We start from the raw sequence: 13,925 nt of genomic DNA, 5'->3' as shown, positions 1-13,925 counted from the left end.
CAAGAGGTGAAGATTAGGTAAGGTAAAGGTAAAAGGACCCCTGACCATTAGGTCCAGTCGAGTCTGACTCTGGGGTTGCGGCACTGATCTCGCTTTATTGGCCGAGAGAGCCGGCGTACAGCTTCCGGGTCATGTGGCCAGCATGACTAAGCCGCTTCTGGTGAACCAGAGCAGCACATGGAAACGCAGTAGGTGAAGATTAGGAAGGTGCTAAAAGCCAGCAAAATGAGGGTTGGGTTCAAAATTGGGGAGGGCGGTGTTCAGGAGCGCCAGACTTCCCAAGTGGACTGAGACCATCCCTTGCCTCTTAATTAAGAAAGCAGAAGCATTTTTACTTGGCGTTGTAGGAGATGATATAAATAGAAAGGACTGTAAGTTGTTTCTATATGCAGTGACAGCAGCAAGAATATTATTGGCACAAAAATGGAAGCAAGAAGAACTACCGACTAAAGAAGAATGGAGGATGAAACTGATGGGCTATGCAGAACTAGATAAATTAACAGGAAGGATTCGAAACCTGCGGGACCGGAGATTCTCAGAAGACTGGAGTAAATTTACGAACTATTATTTGAAAAGCAATGGTGATGAACAGATTACGCAAGTAGGTTTGCAAGAAGTTTTGTAAGGTGAATTATTTGAAATATTGCAAGAAAGATCATGAGGAGCATTATTAGTCAAGGATAATTAAAGGTAATATGAAATTAAGAAATGGATAATAAGTGATAAAGAACAGAAAATCATCAGAGGTGTTATGGAAGTCTAAAAATATTGTATAAGATGAGAAGTTATGTTGTATGACTATTGGAACTGATAAGTTAAAAAAATTAATAAAAATGTATATTTTTAAAAAAGAGACCATCCCTTGCCTTCACTCCCCCTAGCTACCTCCATCCCAGCTCTGACATCTTTTAATGAAAGGATGGGAAACCTGCAGCTCTTGAAAGGTTTCTCAACTACAACTCTGGCCACTGGCAATAGGCTGGCTGCATCCATTGCGGACTGAAGTCTGAAAGCAGCTAGAACTAGCCATAACTTGCCTTCACTGCCCCTAGCTACCTTTAATACAGGGAAGGGGACCATTGGTCATGCCGGGCCCAAGCATGGCCAACAGGTGGTGCTAGAGAGCAAAATGGTGTCCTACAACAACTGGAGAATGCCAGGTTCCCCTTCCCCAAACGAGACCATCACTTGCCTTCACTGTCCCCAGCTACCTCCATCCTATCTCTGACTTCAGTTGTTTCTGGTCTCCAACTCCCATCTCCCCTCACCATTAGGCCTGCTGGTTTTGACTCATGGTTTTGACAACAGCTCAAGGGCCATAGATTCCACATCCCTGTTTTACAACCCTGCTATCTTGGGTTCTCAACATTTTTTATTTATTATTCTTTTATTTCGAGCGTTTGTTTGATGTCATAAAATTTATATAGTGCTTGATTGTAAAAACAACAACAACAACAACAACACCCACCTCAAAGCGATTTGCAATAAGAATAAAACAAAATTATTGGTGAAAACAGTTAAAAACAGCAACTTAAAACATTTTTAAAAATTAAATAACCTAAAAAACATTAGAATACATGTGGGTATTCTACATATCTGCGTAGGCTTGCCTAAACAACAACATTTTTTTAGCAGCCACTGAAAGCAGTATAGTAAATTAAAGAAAAGAAAATTATTACAGGGCCTGTCTTATATCAATAGGCAGGGAGTTCCAAAGGCTGGGTGCTGCCATGTTAAAAAATTGAGTTCTTACAAATGTGGAACTATTAACAGTGCCATGTGTGCCACTTTTCGTCACGGCGGAAAATCACAAATCGGTTTACAGCCACGATGCTTTTACTTGTGATACGTTAGCAGGAAGAGGCAGAAGTTAATTTCCAGAGTCGTGCTGGCCAGAGCTGGTGGTGAAGAAATGGGTTTCTGTGCAGTCAGTTTGAAACTGACTCAAAAAACCCCTTTTTCTTATTTCTCCAAGAGAGCATTTCTAAAATGCATTAACAAGCTGTTGAGCAAATGCATAACAAGAACACAGCTGAATAAACAAAGCTCTCTCCTTTATCAGTCATGGCAAAGGATGACCTTGGCTGTTCCAGTGGAGTAGGGATGGCACATCTAGGTCTTATCTTACATTCTGAACACACTTTGACGCACAGACCTAGTTCGGGAACAGCGCCAGAGTGTGTTCTTGGAGTTGGCGACCTCTTGCTCCAAGATAAGAGTATAGGAACAGGAATACACTTTTATGGTCAGAAGTACAGGAAGGAAAACCCTTTTATGGTTAAGAGTACTGGAGCAGGAACATCTGTGATGTCCACCTGCGTGTATAGGCTGACGTGGCTGGATTCCTGGGGAAGGGGGAAGAGGGTGCCTGGAGGATATATATACTGCATGAAATTTCTCATTTATTTGGACTTGCTGTGGACTGACCACGCAAGTGCCTTTCTGCTACTCCGGAGAGCAGAAATAAAGAACTCTTTCTCTGAACCAACCCTCAGTGTCATTTGACTTCCTTCCTCCTGTCCAGGAGCAACGCTCACCCTACCAATTGGTAAAGTCCAATAAGGCTACAGTGGAAGTTGGGAGTGCGACACAGCTTGGGGAAGATGGCTATGGGAGATCTGGAGATGTTGGATCCATTGGCCCCGTACTGTACCTGTTCTGGATGGATTTGGACTCGCAACCGCTGTGCCCAACGATCTGGGTGATGTTCTTCGCCTCGCACCAGGCGCTCTTGTCGGGAAAGAGGGCCAGCTTGCTAATGGGAGGAGGCGCCGCCAGGATCAACGATGGGACGAGGGTGGTCACCAGGAGCTTCAGCATCTTGGCCTTTTCTGACAAAATCCTAGAACTGGGGGAAAGGGGTTCGAGAAGGATAAGAAGCATCAGAACACCAGAAGAATCTGCATTATATATTCGTATCGTAGCGTAAAACCTTTATTGACATCACCTACAACATCCAAAACAAATCAATACAGAATCACCACTACTTTCTTGGGCTCCATGATGACTGTGGATGGTGACAGCAGTCACGAAATTAAAAGACGCCTGCTTCTTGGGAGAAAAGCAATGACAAACCTAGACAGCATCTTAAAAAGCAGAGACATCACCTTGCCAACAAAGGTCCGTATAGTTAAAGCTATGGTTTTCCCATTAGTGATGTATGGAAGTGAGAGCTGGACCATAAAAAAGGCTGATCACCGAAGAATTGATGCTTTTGAATTCTGGTGCTGGAGGAGACTCTTGAGAGTCCCATGGACTGCAAGAAGATCAAACCTATCCATTCTTAAGGAAATCAGCCCTGAGTGCTCCCTGGAAGGACAGATCCTGAAGCTGAGGCTCCAATATTTTGGCCACCTCGTGAGAAGAGAAGACTCCCTGGAAAAGATCCTGATGTTGGGGAAGATGGAGGGCACAAGGAGAAGGGGATGACAGAGGAAGAGATGGTTGGACAGTGTTCTCGAAGCTACAAACGTGAGTCTAACCAAACTGTGGGAGGCAGTGGAAGACAGGAGTGCCTGGCGTGCTCTGGTCCGTGGGGTCACGAAGAGTCGGACACAACTAAACGACTAAACAACAACAATGAAGGACTTGATTGGGAGTTGCCATGGGTGAGTGGGAATTGCTTGCTGGCGTGTGGATTAGGGGCATAAGAATAGAAGAAGAGTCCTGCTGATCTAGTCCAGCATCCTGTTCTCACAGGGCCTGACCAGATGCCTCTTATGGGAAACCTGAGAGCAGGATTCGAATACAGAAGCAATTCTTCCCTGCTGGCAACTGATATTCTCAAGCATCTGTTCTGCCGGGACAGGGCTGTAGCTCAGGGGCAGAGCATCTGATTTGCATGCAGAAGGTCCCAGGTGTAGTTTCTGGCATCTCCAGAGACCCCCTGTCCCAAACCCTTGGAGAAACAACGCCAGTTAGTGTGTGCATGGGGCAGTTTCCCATGTTTCTAACAGAAGGCTGATGTTTCAGTGTGTGGCCAGTAGGTGGAGCTCCAGGGCAAGACAAACTAGGAAGTTCTGGCGTAAAATGTATTTGGGGGAAGAGGGTGGCCAACATAGGAGCCAACTCCTAGGGGTCGAGGTCCCTCCACCCCACCCCCCATAAAATATTTGAGGGGGCCACCCCCCACTAAAAATTAATGAGTATTGCCATTCAAATAGTGTGCACGTGCTGCATCATGTGACCATATATATATATATATATATATATATATATATATATATATATATATATATTGAATAATACAATCAAATTTCCAGACATTATCTGCAAAAACACAATTATTTACATATTTGCCAAACATAAACTGTGAAAGAAGATAAAGAGTAAGAAGAAATGAAAAAAGGAAAAAAGAAAATGCTGTTTTCCATAAACAGTAATTCACTTACACACATTATAACATACAAATCTTAATTAAAATATCTTAAAAGACTTCCACCACCTAAACCACACTTCTTTTGTTAATTAATTCTCCTTTACCTCTGTTCTTCACTTCCATCCCTTTAGATCCCTTAGGAACATCATGTGACCTATATACAGGGTGGGGTTTACCTGCCCCCCCCCTCAATATTTTATTCACATTAGCATCCCTGGTTGCCAACTGACCACAGAAAAATCTTCCTGGGATGCTTTTCTGACTTTAGTACCAGCAGAATGTGAAGAAATTGGCTCTTCGCCAGCATGAAGGGAAGCAATATCACCATCTCAAAAAATAAAATGAATTTAAAATAAATTACATGGGGGTGATAATTTTTCAGGTGGTTTGAGACAGTGGTAATATGTCTCTTCATGCTGCCAAATACAGTGGTACCTTGGTTTGCATACATTTTGGATTACAAACACGTCAAACCTGGAAGTGCGTATCACGGTTTGAAACCTTTTTTTGGATTACAAACCATTTTTGGGGGATTATGAACAATTTTATTTTTTTGGGAAGCCTCCTTGGCGAAAGCGTGCCTTGGGTTATAACCTGTTTTGGTTTACAAACGGACCACCGGAATGGATTATGGTTGTAAACCCAGATACCACTGTAGTCCATTTTTATTTTTATTCCATCCTTTCTCCCAGGAACGAGGTGGTATTATTATTATTATTATTATTATTATTATTATTATTATTATTATTTTCCACAACGCTTTATATTTTTAAGAAAATAATTCAAAGCTGTTTAGAACACATTAAAACAGGCACAGGCAAACTCAGCCCTCCAGATGTTTTTGGACTACAAATCCCATCATCCCTAGCTAACAGGACCAGTGGTCAGGGATGGTGGGAGTTATAGTCCCAAAACATCTGGAGGGCTGAGTTTGCCTATGACTTCATTAAAACATCAAATAAAACAAACCAGAGTTAAAAAGATAGTGTCCTCAAAACGTCGTTGGCAAGCTTTAAAGCAGCAGATCAATTAACCAGAGCTTTAGATGATTAATTAATGAGCTCCTTTGGTTCTGGTGTGTTATGGTCAACAGAAGGAAAGAGAAAGTTTTGGACAAGCTCTGTTGCGGCAATTAAGAAGACGCCATCCTCAACACATGATTTGCAACTGTAAAATCATCCCTAAACTTTGACCTTCACTTGCCTTCACTGCCTCCATTATAACTATGTGATCAAAAGCATTTTGATCTGACCGGAGCGTTGGGAAGGAACTGTCACTTTCTAATATAAAGAATGTGTGCCATTGGTTCTCAGGAGTACTATGAAATCCATAACCATTGGGAAAGAAATTGAAAATGAAACTGCCACTATTGCAATGCCGTTATACAAAATCTGTGGTACCTCCCCATTTGCTGTGATTCCTGCATTGCATGGCGTCAGACTAGATGAGTCTTGGAGTGCCCTTCCAACTCTGAAATTCTGAGATTCTATGAATATCGTGTACAAAATGGATATTCTAGAGTTGGAACTGGTTCTGAAGAAAGGGCAACCCAAAAATTTAACAAAGGTGGGTGGGTGGGGAGCGACTCCCTTATGAGGAAAGGTTGAGGCAGCTGGAGTGTTTTGGTTCAGAGAAAAGGTAAGAGGCGAAATGATAGAAATTTATAAAATTATGCACAGCATGGAGAAAACGGATAGAGAAAGGGTTTTTTCTCCCTTTCTCATAACATCAGAACTTGTGTATACTCTGTGAACCTGGATGTTGGAGGATTTAGGACGGATTTTTTAAAAACACCTGTGGAACTCACTTCCACAGGAAGTGGGGAAACGTCCACCAACCAAATGGCCTTAAAAGAGGATTAGGCAAATTGTCGGCTTGATCCAGCAAGTTCTTCTTGTGGTCTTAAAATATTACAAGATATAGTATACTCGGTAAACTCTCTGGCTCTCCTTGATTTTGCATGTTAACATCTCACACCATTTTCAAGGTTTGCTCAGCTACAAGACGTATTTTTTAAAGGACTGGTCCATTATTATTTTCTTGGCTTCGCAAACTTGTGCCCTTTAAAAAAACAACCAGCCACTTGCAAGTCTTTGCGCCAAGATGTCAAGCTGGGGTTCCCTGCACAGACTTGCCCCAAGAGGATTTTGTACTCCTCGTTGGCACGGGCAGAAAACCGGTCTCGGGTACACAGGCAAGATGCAACTGGGTACCCAAACAGACATGTATCGACACGGACTCTTGCCCAACCGTCCTTGTACGGCAGCCAAGACGCAAAGCCATGAGCAGCCCTCAGTCACCACCCTCCCAATCTTTCCCTGAGCCTTGTTTATAAAGATCTCCCTTCCGTCATGCGAGCTCAGACCCGCACGGACAGATGATGTCAGCAGGCCTGGAGCTTTCAGGGGAAAGAGGACAACATCGAAAGCAACAACTCCTACACCCAGGATGATCTGATGGAAATGTCGCCATACAAGCATTGGAAATGGCATTGGGATGTTGCACTAAGCATATACCCTCCAACCTTTTTCTGATGAAAATAACGACATCCTATTCTATTGTTGTTGTACAGTATTTATATCATGCCCATCTGATTGGGTTGCCCCAGCCACTCTGGGCAGCTTCCAACATATATATAAAACATAATAAAACATTAAATGTTTTTTTAAAAACTTCCCTATACTGGGGCTGCATTCAGACGTCTTCTAAAGGTTGTCTAGTTACTTAACTCCTCGGCTCGGGGGGTTGCATAACTCCTCCAACATTTCTCCGATGAAAATAGGGGTGTCCTAAGGAAAAGTGAGTATGGGACGTGGGTGGCGCTGTGGGTTAAACCACAGAGCCAAGGACTTGCCGATCAGAAGGTTGGCGGTTTGAATCCCCGCGACGGGGTGAGCTCCTGTTGCTCGGTCCCTGCTCCTGCCAGCCTAGCAGTTCGAAAGCACGTCAAAGTGCAAGTAGACAAATAGGTACCGCTCCGGCGGGAAGGTAAACGGTGTTTCCGTGCGCTGCTCTGGTTCGCCAGAAGTGGCTTAGTCATGCTGCCCACATGACCCAGAAGCTGTATGCCGGCTCCCTCGGCCAATAAAGCGAGATGAGCGCCGCAACCCCAGAGTCGGCCACAACTGGACCTAATGGTCAGGGGTCCCTTTACCTTTACCTAAGGAAAAGCGGGACATTCTGGGATCCGATCAAATCTGGGACTGTCCTTAGATTCAGGATCAGTGTTAGAAACTGAGATAGGAAAGGCAGGAGCTAAATGGCACCTTAAACCTAGGTTATGGGAGCAACAACGGAATGTCTAGGTGAGCCTTTTTTTAATAACAAGAATACAAAGCTGAAAATGAACGAACTGCGGCTGAAATCTTATATTCATTCTTCACATGGTCTAGTCCTCATCTGAAGACTGCAGAAAGCCAAAGCCATACTTCCCCTGCCCCCCCCCCCCAATATTCATAAGAGGATGTCTTCTCCAGTCTTCAGAGAGTAGCTGGAAGAGGGGTGGGGCAGGAAAAGGTCCTCCTTTCCTTCCACTCTGCAATTAATAATAATAATAATAATAATAATAATAATAATAATAATAATTTATTTATTTATATCCCGCCCTCCCCAGCTGAAGCCGGGCTCAGAGCAGCTAACAACAGTAAAAACCACACAGTTTACATAAAATCACAATCAATTAATCTGAAATCTTAGGCCTAGCACCGCTCCCAGAGCTCAGAAACTGCTCGCGCTCATGAAATTCCCGGTCGCAAAATGCGCCTAGAACAATGGGAGTCTTCGAACGCTGTCCGGGATGCACCAGAAGTTTGTCTCGGGACAGATAAAATACAGGACTTCTTCAGGCAGCGCGTAGTCGGACTGTGGAACTCGCTGCAACAGGAAACGGTGATGGCCACCAACTTGGATGGCTTTAAAAGAGGATTAGGCGAATTCATGGAGGAGAGGACTATATCAGTGGCTACTGGCTCTGCTCTGTCTTGATGGACAGAGCAGTGATGCTTCTAAGTGACAGTTTCTGGAAGCCATGGGAGGGTAGAGAGCTTTTGTATTCAGTTCCTGATTGAGAGCTTCTCAGAGACATCTGGCTGGCCACCGTGAGAACAGGATTCTGGGCTAGATGGGCCCCTGGCCTGATCCTGTTGAAGACTCTGCTCATGCCCTTGAGCTTCTCCAGAAGGCCTTGTTTCCTAACCCCGGGTGGAGGCCAGTCCAGAACAGCGAGCTGCAAAGGGCCCCTGGCTCAGCGACAGAACACCTGCTTTGCATGCAGAAGGTCCCGGGTTCAAATCCTTAGCATCGCTAGGGAGGGCTGGGAAAGGAACCCCAGGAAGCCAGGGCAACTATAGACAATAATACAGTGCTACCTCGGGTTACAGACACTTCAGGTTATAGACGCTTCAGGTCACAGACTCCGCTAACCCAGAAATAGTACCTCGGGTTAAGAACTTTGCTTCAGGATGAGAACAGAAATCGTGCTCTGGCGGTGGGAGGCCCCATTAGCTAAAATGGTGCTTCAGGTTAAGAACAGTTTCAGGTTAAGAACGGACCTGCGGAACGAATTAAATTCTTAACCCGAGGTACCACTGTACTTAGGCGAAGATTTGGTGTGAAGGTTTCCTGTGCTCCTATCCCAGAGCTGCTAAAATACAGTGGTACCTCAGGTTAAGTACTTAATTCGTTCCGGAGGTCTGTACTTAACCTGAAACTGTTCTTAACCTGAAGCACCACTTTAGCTAATGGGGCCTCCTGCTGCTGCCGCGTCGCCGGAGCACGATTTCTGTTCTCATCCTGTAGCAAAGTTCTTAACCCGAGGTAGTATTCTGGGTTAGCGGAGTCTGTAACCTGAAGCGTATGTAACCTGAAGCGTATGTAACCTGAGGTACCACTGTATCCTCATTCTGAGGGCGTTTAATCCTGCAGGGAGTGTGGCGTTGTACATTTAAAACACCATGACGCCACTTTAACTGTCACGGAGAATCCTGGGAATTGCAATTTCTTAACAGCGCTGATCTCACCGAGGTACAATCCCCAGTACCCAAACTACTCGCCAGAGTGGTGCATGCTCTAGTTATCTCCCGCTTGGACTACTGCAATGCGCTCTACGTGGGGCTACCTTTGAAGGGTACTGTATCCAGAAACTACAACTAATCCAGAATGCGGCAGCTAGACTGGTGACTGGGAGTGGCCGCCGAGACCATATAACACTGGTCTTGAAAGACCTACATTGGCTCCCAGTACGTTTCCGAGCACAATTCAAAGTGTTGGTGCTGACCTTGAAAGCCCTAAATGGCCTTGGTCCAGTATATCTGAAGGAGCGTCTCCACCCCCATCATTCTGCCTGGATGCTGAGGTCCAGCGCAGAGGGCCTTCTGGTGGTTCCCTCATTGCGAGAAGCAAAGCTACAGGGTCCGACCATAACCCAGTAAAAATGGAGATGAAACTAGCAACTACTGGTACCTTCAGATGGAGGATGAATGACACCTTGTTTAGAGATTAAGAAGTTTATAAAAAGGCCCAAAAAACTCTGAGAGACTATTTTGAAATAAACATGAACACTAATGTTGAAAAAAGAGTAATTTGGGATGCAAGTAAAGCCGTTATGAGAGGATTTCTGATACAACAAAATGCAATTAAAAAGAGAACTCAAAATGAGAAAAAGGACAAGATTTTGGAAAAGATAAAAGATGGGGAAAGGAAATTAAGATCTAAACCAAAGTCCCAAGAGATTTTGAGAGAAATCAAGTTATATCAAACACAATATATGGAATTGATGAATCAGGAAATAGAATGGAAAATTAAACAAATGAGACAAAAGACATTTGAATCAGCGGATAAATGTGGTAAACTTCTGGCTTGGCAAATGAGGAAAAGACAAAAACTTAATACAGTTACAAGTCTAGAGGTGGAAGGAAAGAGTATTTATAAGCCAAATGAAATTAGAGATTGTTTCCAGAGTTATTTTAAACAATTATATTCACAAGGACCGCAGAAGGAAGAAGATATGGACCAATTCCTTAAGACATTTGGATTACAAAAAATCTCCCAGGAAAGTAAAATAGGGCTGAACCAGAAAATAACTGAACAGGAAATAGAAGGTGCCATTCAAAATATGCAACTGGGCAAATCCCCGGGACCAGATGGGCTTACTTCCAAGTATTATAAGATGTTGAAGGAATGGATTGTACAACCAATGAAGGAAGTTTGTAATGAAATTTTGGAGGGGAAAAGGGCACCGGATTCGTGGAAAGAGGCCTATATCACACTAATACCGAAGACAGAGACAGAAAAGACCCAACTTAAGAACTACCACCCCATCTCGTTATTGAATGTGGATTACAAAATATTTGCTGACATTTTGGCTAAGAGATTGAAGAAAGTTTTGATGGAGGAGATTCATGGGGACCAAGCGGGCTTTCTCCCGAGAAGACACTTGTCAGATAACGTAAGGAATATAATTGACATTTTGGAAATGTTAGAAGCGAACATAAATACTAGAGCAGTTTTGATATTTGTGGACGCGGAGAAAGCATTTGACAATATTTCTTGGAGTTTTATGAAGAAGAATCTTCGGGGGATGGGGGTAGGCCAAGGGTTTGAAAACGGTATTGGTGCAATATACTCAGAACAGAAAGCAAAATTAATTGTGAACAATGTGATTACAGAAGAGTTTAGGATAGAAAAAGGAACACGTCAGGGGTGCCCAATCTCTCCACTACTTTTTATATCAGTCCTGGAGGTTTTGCTAAATATGATTAGAAGGGACCAGTTGGTTAAAGGGGTCCAGGTCGGAGCTAAACAATACAAACTGAGAGCATTCGCAGATGATTTGGTACTTACTTTACAAGAGCCAGAATCTAGTACAAAAAGGGTTCTAGAACTAATTCAAGATTTTGGTCAAGTGGCAGGATTTAAACTGAACAAAACTAAAACTAAGGTTTTGGAGAAAAACTTAAAACCTATTGAAAGGGAGAGGTTTCAGAGTGTGACAGGTCTAACTGTGGTTAAGAAAGTGAAATACTTGGGGATTAATATGACAGCTAAAAATTTGAATTTATTCAAAGATAATTATGAAAAATGTTGGACAGAAGTGAAAAAAGACTTAGAAATTTGGTCGAAGTTGAAGCTTTCCTTGTTGGGTCGAATTGCAGCTATAAAAATGAATGTATTGCCTAGAATGTTGTTTTTGTTCCAAACACTACAAATTGTGGACAAGATGGACTGTTTCAAGAAGTGGCAAAAAGGCATTTCTAAATTTGTCTGGCAGGGCAAAAAGCCCAGAATAAAATTTAAGATATTAACTGATGCAAAAGAAAGGGGGGGTTGCCCTGCCAGACTTTAAACTCTACTATGAATCAGCAGCTTTCTGCTGGTTGAAAGATTGGCTGCTTCTGGAAAATACAGACATTTTGGACTTAGAAGGGTTTAACAATACTTTTGGATGGCATGCATATCTGTGGTACGACAAGGTCAAAGCTCATAAAGCTTTTAAAAATCATATTGTCAGGAAAGCACTGTATAATGTTTGGACCAGGTATAAAGATTTGCTGGAAAACAAAACTCCCAGGTGGTTATCTCCAATGGAGGCGAAGGCCGTGAAAAAACTTAATATGGAGTCGAAATGGCCGAAATATTGGGAAATTGTAGAACAAGAGGGGGACAAATTGAAATTGCAGAGTTATGAGAAATTGAAAGATAAAGTGCGAGACTGGCTTCATTATTATCAAATAATGGAGGTTTTTAAGTCCGGTAGGAAAAATGGTTTTCAGGTGGAAAAATCAAAATTAGAGACAGAGCTGTTAGAACCCAAAACTAAGAACTTGTCAAAAATGTATAACTTGCTGTTGGAATGGAATACACAGGATGAAACAGTTAAATCAGCTATGATCAAGTGGGCACAAGATATTGGTCATAACATTTTGTTTGAAGACTGGGAACGGTTATGGGCCACCGGTATAAAATTTGCGGCATGTAATGCCCTAAAAGAAAATATTATGAAAATGATTTATAGGTGGTACATGACCCCAGTCAAGCTTGCAAAAATCTACCACTTGTCTGACAATAAATGTTGGAAATGTAAAGAGACTGAAGGTACATTCTTTCACCTTTGGTGGACGTGCCCAAGGATTAAGGCTTTCTGGGAGAAGATATATAATGAAATGAAAAAGGTATTTAAATATACCTTCTTAAAGAAACCAGAGGCCTTTCTCCTGGGTATGGTCGGCCAATTGGTGTCAAAGAAGGATAGGACATTTTTTATGTATGCTACAACAGCAGCAAGAATACTTATCGCGAAGTATTGGAAGACAGAAGAACTACCCACCGTGGAAGAATGGCAGATGAAAGTTATAGACTATATGGGACTGGCAGAGATGACCGGCAGAATCCGAGACAAGGGAGAAGAGTCGGTGGAAGAAGATTGGAAGAAATTTAAAGACTACCTTAAGAAATATTGTAAAATTGTTGAATGTTAAGACGATGTTGATTCTGAAATTAAGGGGTTGCTAACTGCAATTATTATGTGAATATGAAAAGAAAGCTTAAAAACTTAATAGAAATTAAGGGAAGGATTTGTTGAAGAGAATTAATTAGAGAATGGAATGCAGTAAGGGGAGGTATGAGGAGGTCGGGAAAGTAAGTTTCATGAACATGAACATGAAATTATACATGTGGTTTTTTGCTTTTTTGTATGTATTTTTGATTTTTCTTTTTGTGTTTTTTGTGATTTTTATGTTTTATAAAATTTGTGAAAATGCTAATAAATATCTTTTTTAAAAAAAAGAGAGAAGCAAAGCTACAGAGAACCAGGCAGAGGGCCTTCTCGGTAGTGGCGCCCGCCTGTGGAACGCCCTCCCATCAGATGTCAAAGTGATAAACAACTACCTGACATTCAGAAGACATCTTAAGGCAGCCCTGTTCAGGGAAGTTTTTAATGTGTGGCATTTTGATGTATTTTTAATCTTTGTTGGAAGCCGCCCTGAGTGGCTGGGGAAACCCAGCCAGATGGGTGGGGTACAAATAAATTATTATTATTATTATTATTATTTGTGTATTTAGTCGTTTAGTCGTGTCCGACTCTTTGTGAACCCATGGACCAGAGCATGCCAGGCACTCCTGTCTTCCACTGCCTCCCACAGTTTGGTCAAACTCATGTTCGTAGCTTTGAGAACCCTGTCCAACCATCTCGTCCTCTGACGTCCCCTTCTCCTTGGGCCCTCCATCTTTCCCAACATCAGGGTCTTTTCCAGGGAGTCTTCTCTTCTCATGAGGTGGCCAAAGTCTTGGAGCCTCAGCTTCACGATCTGTCCTTTCAGTGAGCACTCAGGGCTGATTTCCTTAAAGATGGAGAGGTTTGATCTTCTTGCAGTCCATGGGACTCTCAAGAGTCTCCTCCAGCACCAGAATTCAAAAGCATCCATTCTTCGGCGATCAGCCTTCTTTATGGTCCAGCTCTCACTTCCATACATCACTACTGGGAAAACCATAGCTTTAACTATACGGACCTTTGTTGGCAAGGTGATGTCTCTGCTTTTTAAGATGCTGTCTA

The 13,925-nt window shown here is 42.8% G+C and overlaps 1 protein-coding gene across 2 annotated transcripts in view; it reads right to left on the bottom strand.

Annotated features, from left to right (window-relative positions):
• Nucleotides 1–13,925, bottom strand: part of NBL1 (NBL1, DAN family BMP antagonist) — a 28,740-nt gene that overhangs the window by 3,284 nt on the left and 11,531 nt on the right. For both annotated transcript variants that reach the window (XM_028741597.2, XM_077931095.1), the window contains exon 2: nucleotides 2,654–2,848. In XM_028741597.2, the coding sequence (XP_028597430.2) occupies nucleotides 2,654–2,820 (167 nt within the window). In that variant the 5' untranslated portion in view covers nucleotides 2,821–2,848. The remainder of the gene's footprint in view (nucleotides 1–2,653; nucleotides 2,849–13,925) is intronic.

Source organism: Podarcis muralis, chromosome 7 (genome assembly GCF_964188315.1).
Source record: "Podarcis muralis chromosome 7, rPodMur119.hap1.1, whole genome shotgun sequence".
In the NCBI taxonomy this organism is placed as follows: Eukaryota; Metazoa; Chordata; class Lepidosauria; order Squamata; family Lacertidae; genus Podarcis; species Podarcis muralis.
The sequence above is the reverse complement of the archived record's forward strand: the minus strand, read 5'-3'. Positions and strand labels throughout refer to the sequence as shown.